Source organism: Acipenser ruthenus, chromosome 26 (genome assembly GCF_902713425.1).
Source record: "Acipenser ruthenus chromosome 26, fAciRut3.2 maternal haplotype, whole genome shotgun sequence".
Lineage (NCBI taxonomy): Eukaryota > Metazoa > Chordata > Actinopteri > Acipenseriformes > Acipenseridae > Acipenser > Acipenser ruthenus.
In genome coordinates this window covers 1710062-1722646 of record NC_081214.1, presented here as the reverse complement: position 1 = coordinate 1722646, position 12585 = coordinate 1710062, and the positions used below count along the sequence as shown (strand labels likewise).

General features: G+C 43.1%; 1 protein-coding gene across 1 annotated transcript; it reads right to left on the bottom strand.

Moving 5' to 3' along the window:
• Positions 1-1651: 1651 nt before the first annotated feature.
• LOC117430602 (serine/threonine-protein kinase Nek8-like) lies at positions 1652-11057 on the bottom strand. Its single transcript, XM_059000538.1, has 15 exons — positions 10865-11057; positions 10196-10401; positions 9692-9924; positions 9165-9296; positions 8691-8899; positions 8396-8475; positions 7846-8030; positions 7366-7513; positions 6624-6700; positions 6421-6538; positions 6017-6167; positions 4868-5031; positions 4623-4781; positions 3878-4036; positions 1652-2691 (listed from the first exon to the last, which is right to left on the bottom strand). Exons 1-15 carry the CDS (start codon positions 10945-10947, stop codon positions 2663-2665), a joined length of 2133 nt encoding a protein of 710 aa, XP_058856521.1. The 5' UTR covers positions 10948-11057; the 3' UTR covers positions 1652-2662.
• Positions 11058-12585: the final 1528 nt, after the last annotated feature.

The following is a 12585-nucleotide window of genomic DNA, read 5'->3' as shown; positions in this document are numbered from 1 at the left end:
TGTTATAAAAAAAAACTGCACGTTTTCAGTTTTTAAGCTTTAAGGCAGGATAGATTTAAACTTACAGAAGGTTTGCATATATGCATTCTGTAATAAACCTGTCTGAATTATAGATAGCTCCTCTAGTAGTGATACCATCTCATCAGCAGGTCTTGTGATGCTGAGTTACATCAACAAGGTTGCTATGGTGATTCTGATTCTAGAACCTAAAGCAAGCTCTGCCCACACCACAGTGCCCCGCAAGAAAGCAAGCCAGCCAGAACACTCATCTGCAAGTCCCAGCAAGGTATCCGACTAACAACTCCGATTAACAATCTCTCTCTCTCTCTAGATATATTTAATATGAGAGAGAGAGACTAAAGAGGATTCCCCCTTGAAAAAACTACTCCCTTTTACATAGACTGTCCTGAGGATGTCATTGTCTCTGCTTGGAGATGAACCCGCCACAGGACTGTGACTCACCTCTGAATGTACGCAGGCTATGATGTTCAGTCACACTTGCTGTTCATTCGCATATCCCCTTCAGTCCCCGTGTGTAGAACTGGACCACGTTAAGGGTCCTATCTATGTATCTATCTTGTAATGCATATATGTTTTGTTTTGGCAGGGCTTCTTGAACTCCATAGAGTTCACACAAACTATTTTAAACATCTCCAGGCTTGCATGACATGGTGTGTTTAAAGCAGGGGTCTCCAAACCTGGTCCTGGAGGGCCGGTGTCCCTCCTGGTTATTCTTGAGATAGCATCCGGGCAGAGCTCTCCTGCTGAATATAATGAGTGGATTGTTCGTATGCCAGACCCCGAAAGGGATGCCACTGTGTAAAATGTAACATACAGCATTGCATGTCCATCGTAAAATAATGTTTCTAGCTATATTCTGGGGGATGGGAGTAATTTAAAGAATCAAGTGTTAAGAAAAGAACAGAAATGCAGACTGTCCAGGGGAATGATACTGGGACTCAGTTCCTATTAACACATGTGACATTCCCTGTACATCTGGCCATTGCTTTGGGTTTCTGACACTCAGACTGTCTTTGTCACATGACTACAACCCCAGGTGGGAACAGTAAACAAATCACTGTTCCCTCTGCTCGTCAGCGTGCACTACAAAGCTGGAACGTCTTTACATGTCAGCTAACGTTAATGATTACACAGCCTCTATGAACAGGGCTTTGCAATCGCTCCTTGCCTCTTTCTGTGGGTTTCCATTTCTCCCGGGAACTTCCCCTTGTCTCTCATACCTGGCTGCTCAAAAACAGCATGCAAATGACGTTTAAACGGTGCGTTAAATGCAGGTGTTCCCCACTAGTTATAATATTCTGACGGTTTCCTTTGTTTTTCTTAATATCTCATGCTCTTGCTTAGCAGATATGCGTTAGAGTCATGGTAATTACCTCGCAAACCCCTGAGTCAGGGAGATATCGGAGCCGGGGGCGGGGGGAGTTTGAAGGAAGTGGCCAGTAGAAGATAATATTGATCCTATTTGCTCTGTTTAAATGAACATTCTAGTTGGATTTAAGCTACCTCTCTATATTCTGCATGTAACTGAGTTGGAATCGGGTTGGGGGGGGGGGAGAAAAGACACGTGAAAAAAAAATGAAAGAAAAACCAAGTAAAACCCCACCAAAAAAACCCTACCACCCTGACTGAATGAAGTAAACACATACATATTTATTAACAAAGTTAGAAGCAGCGCAGCGGCAATAAAAACACTACCTGCATTAAATAGTACATTTTTAAATTATTTTAATTTTTTTGCATGACCTTCCCACCGATTTTAAAAGTATAAAATCCTGTTTAAAAATAGACAGAGAACCGTATAAAGGTATGAAAAGACAACACTGTAAATCTATGAATACAGGTTTCTGCTAAATACAATATGGAAATGCATATACTGGTACAGGATAATATTATAATTATTAAAACTGTAGGTATCGTTTAAGCAACCCTCCACCCCAGCATATATAAAGGCAGGGACTTTGTGGGATTCGATTTTCCGTCTGGCTTAACTCAGCGAACAAGAATCAGCTTGGTATGCTGCTGACTCATCATGCTGTTCTGCATGTGTCACTAAGCATATCCGAGTCCAAAAACAATTGATCTCATGATTAACATGGCTTATCAGGCAGTAATGAGTGGAAACCAATACGCAAATACGATCAATAAGTGACTAAAAAGAATGTCCCAATTCTATAGCTTTTATGAGATGCACCAAAAAAAGGAGGTTGAGTTCTCAGGAATGGAAAGGGGAGCAGATAGATATTGGCAGATTCACGCTGGGTGTGTCTGCAGGTGAAGCGTGCCAACAGAGATCACCCAGGTCCTGGGGGCCACACACAGGCTGGGAAGAGCATCAATGAAATTCAAACATCCCGCTGAAAATCAACTGCATCTCACCTGAGCTTCTCATGCTATGCAGGACAAGGCTCATAGGAGAAGCTGGAATGGCTCAACCTGCCATGCAACTGTAGTCTGTACAAAAGATCTCTGTGCGCCAAGGACACAGTGTTCGATGTGCAGCTGGCATTCTTCAAAAGCAAGGGCTTTCTGCAGTGTAGTCTCAAGGCAGGCGAGACTGTGGAGCTTGATAAAGCCATGGGAAAGTTCCTGGCTCCAGGTTAAAGGACACTGGCAGCAAGGTCTTGTTACGATGAGTGCAGGGTCACCTGGGAACTGTCTCTTCCAGCAAAGCTGGAGGGAGAAAAAAAATGTTAATACGACAATTCAAATAACGTAAAACTACAACAAACCAAAAAAGCAAAAAAAAAAAACCTTGACTAAATTACCCCTCGTTTTATTTTTATTATTTTTAATTTTCCACTGCTGTACACAGGTTTTCTAGTATAAACCCCCACACCCAGCTCAAACAACACTCAATTTAAAAACGGTTTTTATTTCATAAAGACAAAAGTGTGAACATCTCAACTACTAGCTAGGTCTTCTCCCAGGTTTGAGAAGCTGTCTCCAGAAGCGAGTGGTTTTAAATGCCGGTCTCGGCATGTTTTGTGCTGTCGTTCACATGATGGACAGCATGCAGTCGAAAGGAATACAGAGTTCTGTCTTACTGGTTGGATTCCGTTGTTTAATCTTCTCTAAATCTGTTGCTATTTCAAATGGGCTGTGGGGATTTTGCCTGTGTTTCTGTAAAAGCTGAAGAGCTGGGATATGTGTATCAGGGTTTTCTGTTTGTGGTGACGTGTTCATGAATGGTGCTCTATCTTTTGGGTCTAACGACTCCTGTTCTATAAAATAGCCCAGTTTTCCCCCCTCAAATGTAGCTTTCTTGTTTATAATAAAACTACCAATAAAATCGGTTGCATTTTGTTTGAATTAAAACAGTGTCTTTGGCTTGTAAAAGACTGTCCAGTAATACTCTGGTCTGGTTGTTTGTCAGGTTTTATGTTACCACCCAGGTCCTGATTAGCGCAGAGTTCTAGTCGGACCCCCACTGTGTTCATTTTATTGCTTCTTCAAAAGGAAACTTTGCAGCTTATTTTACTTTTGGGTTAATTACTTTTTCCAATGGCGGCCCTTTGATATTGGGGAGAGGGAGGGAGGGAGGGAGGGAGGGAAGGGGGCAGATTCAGTAAACACACTGGCGGCTGTATTCTTTCAAAAAAAGAAACTTTAAAAAGATAATTAAAGAGAATTCTGAAGAATATTTTATAAAAATACAAGCTGTTTCTCTCTACGTATGTATGTATGTATGTACACACATTTCACACTGAATTAAGATGCATTAATGCAGACAGCCTCCATCCTGGCATTTGATCTTCGTTATTAACAAGGTTTTACGCGGAGGAGTCTGTTCAAAGACGGTTGGTGCATGTTTTTAATGTAATGAAGATAAATAGATAAACAGATCAATATTTCTTACGCTTGACTGCAAGCAGAGTGTTCCCATGGCAGCACGCCACTGACGTTACAATGTAGGGGTGGCTCTCATCCAGCTGGACTAATTTGGGAATTCCACAGTCCTCCTCCTTTCTTCCCAGTCGACCCCTGGCCCCTTTCCCCCAGGTGTACACCTCGCCCTCTGGGGACAAACACAGTCAGACGCACAGCAAGAACTCAGTGCACATCCAATTAGAGTGCGCCCCATGCTGAGAAGCGGCAACACCGCTTAATCCTTTCATGTCACCAGTTTAACCTGGCCTAACCTCGTTAGACGTTTGGAGATTAACAAAACCGCTATACACGTGTGTTAGTTCCGCTGCGGCTGAATCGACCTCTCTGTTTTTGGGCAATGAGTCACCAGCAAGACAGCGATGCAGTGTTTAAAAAGATATTAGAGAGAAGCAGACTTTGCTTTGATATAGTTAATTAACAAGCAATTTTCAGATTAAAAAAAAAAAAAAAAAAAGAATCATTGTGCAGAAATGCTCAGTTGAACAGTGCTGTGTTTGTAAAGTGCCAAGACATCCTACAAGGCTGTTTTCTTTTGTTGTTTTCGTTTGCTTTAAGAAAGCTGAAGCTGAACCCCCCTTGAACACCCCCTAGCCTGGGTGAGTATTTCTTTTATTAGACTGGCCCTTTCTCTCCCTTGCACAACCCATGTAGAATGTGTCCCTAGAGTGGCAGGAGGGCAGTGTTAAGATGCCAGGTCCGTTCCTGTACTGTACCTGCTCCAATGGCAACAGTGAAGGCATCCCCGCAAGCAGCCATGGTGACTCTGACCCCCTGAAGTCCTGACACGGGGTAGGGCACGCGGCTGTTTCTGCGGGTATTGGTGCCCAACTGCCCATGCTGGTTACTGCCAAAGGTGAAGCACTGTCCTTTTTCTGTGTGTGAGAAATTCATACGAAAATATAAATGACAATGTTATAAAACACCTTTTGGAGAGTAACAGCAGATTAATTATCCTCACCTGTGACTGCAGCGGAATGGGCTGTTCCGATATCAATGTCTATTATCTTTTCCACATTCAGAGGAGCCGATTGGACATGGGTGAAGGTGTGGACCTCTTCAACTTGTTCGGAGGGGGGCTCTTCTTCTGCTGCACTGATCTTATCCAGACCCAGTTTATTAAACCTAAAAAATACATATTTTTTAATAAAACAAGTATGATTTTTTTTATTATGTGTGAAGAGCTCTTAATAACCGCATACGTTTTTAAAGATAATAATAATCTTTAAAAAATGCATTTCCTGGAACATTTTTTCTTTGCTGATATTTAACGTGGAATAAAAGAACAAGGCTGTTCTTTTTGCTTCCTGCATGGTGACAAACCTTTGCCTCACGAGAAAAGTGTTTCCACCCAAGCCAGTGGCTACAGCTAAACTTTACAGAGCCAGTCACAGTGCGGAGATACCCTTTCCATCCCCTCTTTTTGAAGTGTAAACCCCCTAGTATGTCTCACTGTATCAGAATGCAGCCTCTCTGCATTGTTCTGTGCTTCAGGACGCCACAGGATGTCTTTACAAAAAGAATGTTCCAACAAAGCCACGCCTTTTTAGATGCAGTCTGTATTAAATGATCGATCCACCGAGATGTAACATCTACAGTATGTACTGTCTCAATACTGTATTAAGCACAAGTGAGAAATTCGCTAGTCATACGAAACATGAAGGCAGCCAGAGCCTTCTCTGTTCAGCTCCTTCCCTGTGTATGGCTTTTCCCACTAATCTTTGTGGAATCAAATCCCTGACCATATTCTAGTTAAAAACTCATGTGTTCAGACTGCTTTTTAACTAGCCTTAAGCTGCCTAACCTACCACTGTTGTTCAGCGCTTTTCGGTACTTGCATCAAAGACTCCCTATTAAATTGAATTATTATTACTATTATTATTACTATTATTATGATCACAGTCCTCCTTTATGAAGTAGTTAAGAGGCCTTGCTATTTGCGTACTGATGTACAGAGAATTGCAAGTGCCAGTGGAATGGCATTATGGTGCAAGTGGGAGCCACGGTCACACCCCATCTGTTGTATAAAGGGCTTCATTGGAACTGGAGAGCACTGTGTTAACATTATTATAATAACATAAGCGGGTGTTGTATTGTGTTATTGCATTACCTGTTGCTTCCACAAGCCAATATCTGTTGTCCAGTGGTGAGGATCATGGAGCAGTCCACTCCACACTGGACCCTCTGAGCTTCGTATTCGGGGGGTACTGGCACCTGCTGGGGGGAGTTATGGGGCTCCTGAGAGCCAAGGCCCAGGCGACCTAGAGGAAAGAGCGTTCACGTCCGTAACAAAGGAGACCCAGAACCACTCAAGACTACAAGCAGGCAAACTCGGACTCAGCGTCTACCCTGGTCAGCTGATTTTTTTCTCAACACGTCCGCTTGTCTTTGTAGTTTTAAAATGACAAAATAAACATAACTAAAGCAAAGCACATTGCCCAGTGGGAAAGTAAGAGAACATGACACAGGTCAGCACTGGAACACATTGTCCCGCTCCTTGCTCTGTGAACATACCATTGTCTCCTCTTCCCCAGGAAAACACTTCACGCTCATTGGTTACTGCTAAAACATGTGATGCACCACATGACACCTGGACCAGTTCGTATCCCAGCAGGGCCTCTACTATCTTAGGCTGCAAAACCAAGAAGACAACGTTAAAGCTTACAGCATACAGAGGGGGTGCTCTCCTCACAAAACCCACAGGGCCAGTTACTTACTTGTGTAACATCGTTAAAATGTCCATGCCCGAGACAGCCATTGCTTCCACTCCCGAAGGTCATTATTATCCCTCGGTCTGAATCGTGAAATCAAAAGGACCGTGACATTTTTTTGTATCTTATGATTTAGGCGCGAAAGATAAAACACTAAAGTAATAAACAAAGAATCCTGACACAAACAGAGCTTTCACTGTTTCAACTGCGGACTTTCACCCCGGTTACTAAAGGTGAATTACTGTCGACACACCCCGCACGCAATCAAATGTTTGATAAGTATTACATGTTCATTGTTAGCGTGTCTGCGGCTGACATCCTGGGTGGATAACAAAAAGATGCAATTCTGCATGCAAAATACCAAGGCTTTGACACACACTGATTACAGAGCTCTGCTCAATCAAAAGACATGCCACAGTAATCGCTGTCTCCTTTGTGTGTATACCGGTACAGTACATACAGACAATGTGTCTATTTAAAACACTGACAATCACTCAATTATTATTATTATTATTTGTTTCTTAGCAGATGCCCTTATCCAGGGCGACTTACAATTGTTGCAATGTAACAATTCATATTTAAGATAACATCAGATACTACTGAAGTGAATATCTAGGAACAAAATGTACAGCTACTTTGTAATTTGTGTAGAAACAGGAATGCATTGTGCAGTTTCAGAGTTGAATGGAAATCATTTTCTCGTAAGTTACTTCCTGATAAACCATGAACTTGCGTGCCCTGCTCTTACCTGTCATACAGGTAGTAAACAGATCTCCACAGGAGACGTACTTGATGGTGACTCCAGACTGACCCTCCAGGAACCTGGAGATGAACTGCGTCTGACTGTGCCCCACGGATCCAGGCAGAGAGCCGTCCCCTGACCCCACAGACGGAGCCTGCACAAAACACCAAATATTCTCCTACGATACTGTACTGAAATACTGGCAGCAATGTGTTGCCGAGGGCTCTTATACAGACAGGGCATAACCGTAAAACTGGACAAACTAAAATGGGCTCTAGCCAATATTTTAAGCACAATCCAGGAGCAGAGACGGGAGACGCTGTTTTACTCACAGTGGTGAGGGTATGGAATGGGTTACCTAGCCCCAACTTGACAAAGATTAAACAGTTACTAGGAACCAGGTGAGTACTGATTGGCTGAATAGCCTCCTCTCGTTTGTACATTTTCTTCTGTTCATATGCCTAAAGTATACTGAGTGTGTCTCACCTCCCAGGTGATGAGGCGTCCGGACTTGGTGACCCCGGTTTTCTGCGTTCTACCCAGAGAGACCTGCATGACCTCTGTATTGAGCATGGGCAGGCGGTGGGGTGTGGTGATCCCACTGCCCCAGGTGTAGACTGAGGACAAGGGCGGGGGGTGACCCGTCTTCCCAAAGCCAGAGCTCCCCAAACCTAAAAAATAATACAAAAATGTACAGTCAGACCTGATGTTTCATCACCTGAATTACTCTTTATGGAAAGCAAGGAATATACAGTTATACCAATATTCAAGACCACATGTCTATACCTCACTCATGAAAACCAATGCAAACATATTATATGGTATTATGATAAGCAGAAAAGTCAAGTAGACAAACGTTTCTGCACTGAGGAAGGTACTAGCCGAAACGCTTCTCTACTTGACTTCGTTTCTGATTGCTTTAGCTTACAATTCTGATTAATCGTTTTGAAATCATGGATGAAAATTACATTATGAGAAGATGTATGTAAAAGTGAAAGTCATGCACTGGACTCCCTGATCTGAGAGCTTCACTTACCCCTAGATCTGGCGCTGGGCACCCTTCCTCCTGGCCGCCCGTGGGACCCTGCCTGAACTGAAGACAACGGCTTCTCAATCCTGTTAATAGAACGAAACCGCAGACACAAGTCAGGTCATCATGCTCATTACAAGACTGGAGGCGATATGAGGGTATGGTGAAACTTATAAGAAACTAAGTCAACAGACATTTCGGCTAGCGCACAAACTAGTTTTGATCATTACTGGATTACTTGGTGCGTGCGCACACACACACACTTTTATAGAAGCTGTAACTCCCTGCTGGGTCTCCTCACCTCCTCATTTTGACGTTGCCGATGTCTGTGTAGAGGTTCAGCAGGGGCCGAATGCAGATGGGCTGAGCCATTATCTCGTTGAGCTGAGGCCGCTTGGACGGGTCCAGATTGAGTATGCTCAGGATGAGCTGTCGGAGCTCCGGGCTGTACCGGTCCGAGATTGGAGCAAAGGTGCCACTCATGATCTTCAGCACCAAGGCAGGCAGGTTCTAGGAAAAAAAAAAACACAAGGATTAAAAAACTGTGCCTGACAATATATTACATACTGGCAACATATTGCAGTTAAAATCCATTTTACTTGTGCACGAAATTCTAGAACTTAAATCACCCCCACCAAAGATGGGCATTGCATCTATATCATCTGAACCACAGAGGCATTCACTGGATAGCGTGGGCTTTGACAAAAGATGATCCGAAACATAACATGTTCTTATGGAATTATAACTATTATTATTTTTACTGGAAGTTTCTTACTGCAGCTTCGAATGCCCTTTTGAGACTGGCCAGTTCGTAGAGCACACAGCCCAGAGCCCAGATATCGCTCTTCTGGTTATAGGGTTTCCCTTCACACAGCTCTGGAGAGATGTAGCACGGGGTGCCGACCACCTGCAGGAGAAGAAAAGCAGCTCTGGGTAAAAACAAAGTGGCATTTTAGTTTTGCATCTGCATGTATGCTAGGTGGTCAGGTGCTGGTAATTCTTGCAACACCTGTTCACTCTGCAATGTCTATCTCCGATACCGCAAGTGTGGAATTGCATGTTTGTGACTCTGCACTACATTGCAATGGTCTCTTACATATCTCTGTAACTAATGCATACCATCAGTGAGCTTGGGTCAGTACACACTGGAGGCTTCGCTGATATGCAATATACTATTCTTTGGAAAGTCATAAATAGTTAGGAAAGCAACAGAAAAACGAGAGTGGACATTTCATTTGCACTACAGTACTGTACTAGTCCAGTCATGAAGTCACAAGATGGACCAGTATCTCGCAGACTCACAGTGTAAGCCTTGCTCTTGCTGACAAGTATCTTGGAGATGCCGAAGTCTCCAATCTTGACGATCATCTGGCGCTTGTCCAGAAGGATGTTCTGGGTCTTGAGGTCCCGGTGCAGAATGAGCTTGTTGTGGACGTGATAGAGAGCCAGCAGGATCTGCACAAAGAAGTGCAGGATGGTGTCTTCATCCAGCAGAGAGTTGCAGCGCTTCTCAATGTACTCAGCCAGTGTGCCTCCTTGCAGGAGGTGCCGAGAGGTTAAAAAGAAATGTGTTTTTACTTGATTGCATAAACAAACCCGACACAGTGTACCAGTGCTCAATGCAAAATAAAATACATTTTGTGGGACTCGTGCACCTATTGAGAACTGTTCATGCAGCTTGGGTTTTTGACATTGGATTACTTTGAAACAAACAGGAAATGTTTTAGCCTGAAGTTATACAGCAGCACCCCTATATTAACCCTTTATTTGACCTACATGTTGTACAAATGTGCTGGTGCAGCATACCTGGTGCGTACTCCATGGCGATCATGAGTGCCTTGTCTTCGAGGAAGTTCTCATAATACTCAATGATGTTGGGGTGGTTCAGCAGCTTCAAGACCTGGCATTCGTTCTGAGCGGCCAGTCTTTCGTCTCGGGTCATCTGTTCCACAGGGATTTCCTTCAGGATCACCAGCTTCTGGTCAGTCTTGTTTCGGCACAAGTGAACAATGCTGTTAACAAAGGATATACCAGGGTATAAAACTGGGTGTACACTCAATACACCTGGTTCTCATGTTATCGCAAACTTTAATAACAGTTTAATCATATATGCATCTTGTCATTAAGCAGTGCATATTAGTGAATTATCAGTGAAACGAACAACTCCCCCGTGATAATACATGAATCACAACTTTTATACAAACCGTTGTTATGAAATATAAAGGCTCCACAGTGACTTATCTGCGAGTTGTTAAATTAATTCTGTGTTGACACATGTATGCCCTATAGGCCTAGCTATATTTATAGCACGTCGTGCATATATCTGACTAATGTTGACGTGTAGTGTGGTTATTTTTCGCTTTTCTAAAGACTTAAAGTCACGTAATAATAACTTGTAAAGTAAACGACTTCCGAAGCCGTGAAAAGTGAGCTGTAATGAATGCAGCAAATACCAAGTTTCTATAAATATTTTACCCAAAAGCTCCCCTGCCAACAATTTTGATTTTCTCATATTTCTCCATGACTGTGAGCGTCGGTCTGCTGTCTGACACAAACATCCACCCGGTCTCCAGGCAACACGTCCGAGGCTACTACAGGAGAGCCGCTGGGACAAACTTCTTAGAAGCGCGCAAACAAAATTGGACGAGGGCACCAGCTTTGAGAATCGCAACGTTGGCAGATAAAGAATAGGTACAGAGTTTTGCAAACAAAGGTGGATGCTGTCGTAGTCAAGCAAAATATACATTGACTAAACAGTAACATGCTAATGACAGCCCTATAGGAAACATTATAAGCATGTGTAGCAAATGCAAATTTTATGTTACTTCAAATTGTATATTAATACCTGGTTTTACTATAAGACACACCTGAGCTTGCTACCTATACACTGGGGCTAATCAAGCTCAGATTAAAACCTGGAATGGGTGAAACTGCTCTGCATTAGAAGTCTTAATTCAATCCCTGAAGTATAACATTGGATTAAACTGGATTAATTTACAATGCTTAGCGACACTGTTAAAAATATAATTTAAAAGTAATTTTACTTGGGAGCCACACAAGGTGTTTGTAATGTCTGCTAGAAAGTGTATTCCTTCTATCAGCGCGATATCACTGGGTAGGAAATGCATTTTGGTGTATTTGAATGCAAATAGCGAGGATACTGTATGAAACCAGAGTGCCCAGCTGCTCAATGCACACAACAGCTGGCTGTGTTTACAGAGCAAGCTTTGTGAATGGACACCAAAGAAAAGGGTTATTACACTGTGAATTCAAACATGTGCTGCCATGCACTTTCACAGGGAATTACTATACTTGGCTGTGTTTTGCAATGCCTTTTCACAATGTACAATGCCTTTTCACTATTTCACTGAAACAGGTGTCAGATGTCAGATGTAACGTGGTATCTTCGAGAGCCTTCTGATTCCTGGATTAATGAAATCGTCTTTTCGTTTCAAGTTGGGGTCAGAAATCTAGGAGGAGGTGAGACTGTGTCAGTCTTTCGCTTCTGTACTATCTCTGCTCAAGTCAACTAACACAGAACTGGTCCTGTCCTGTAGTGAGAGGCCAGGGAAGCTACAAACACAGCAGAAGTGTAAATGGGTGGCCCGAGTCAGAAGAATGTTTTAATCGAATGGGCTCTGAGCCGGCTCAGGTCAGAGGTGTAATTGTAAACACACTAAACAGTATGAGGCTGCTCGTGGCAGTGCTACCACTGAGGTTCCACGTCCAATGAGAGAGAAGTCCCTACTGCTGAAAGCACCTTCATGGAATGCCAGCAAACTGGTCTCAGCTACAGTAAAAACTAAGCTATGGAAGAATGCAGATAATAATCACCACTGAGTTCTATGTCAGGGTAAACTAAACATAACTGTGGGTCGACGTCCTGCCAGTCACTCTGTAATATCAGACTGGGAAGTCACAGGAGACCCTGAATCCACCTTATCAGTGGAAGCTGTGTAAACTAGGGGTCAGGCTGTGTTTTTGATAAGAGAAAGCAGGTTAATATTTAACTGTTTAATCTGCCAGGTGAGCTGTCAAGGGCAGAGTCCTCAGAAGTACTATTCTGTGAACTAACAGCTTGCACACTGCAGCTAACTCCTCGGCTCTCAGCACTAGGCTGCTCTTAAGTATTACCGTCTTTGACATCAAGCAGCAGAAAGTCACCTGAGCGAAGAGGCTTACCATGAAGGGGCATA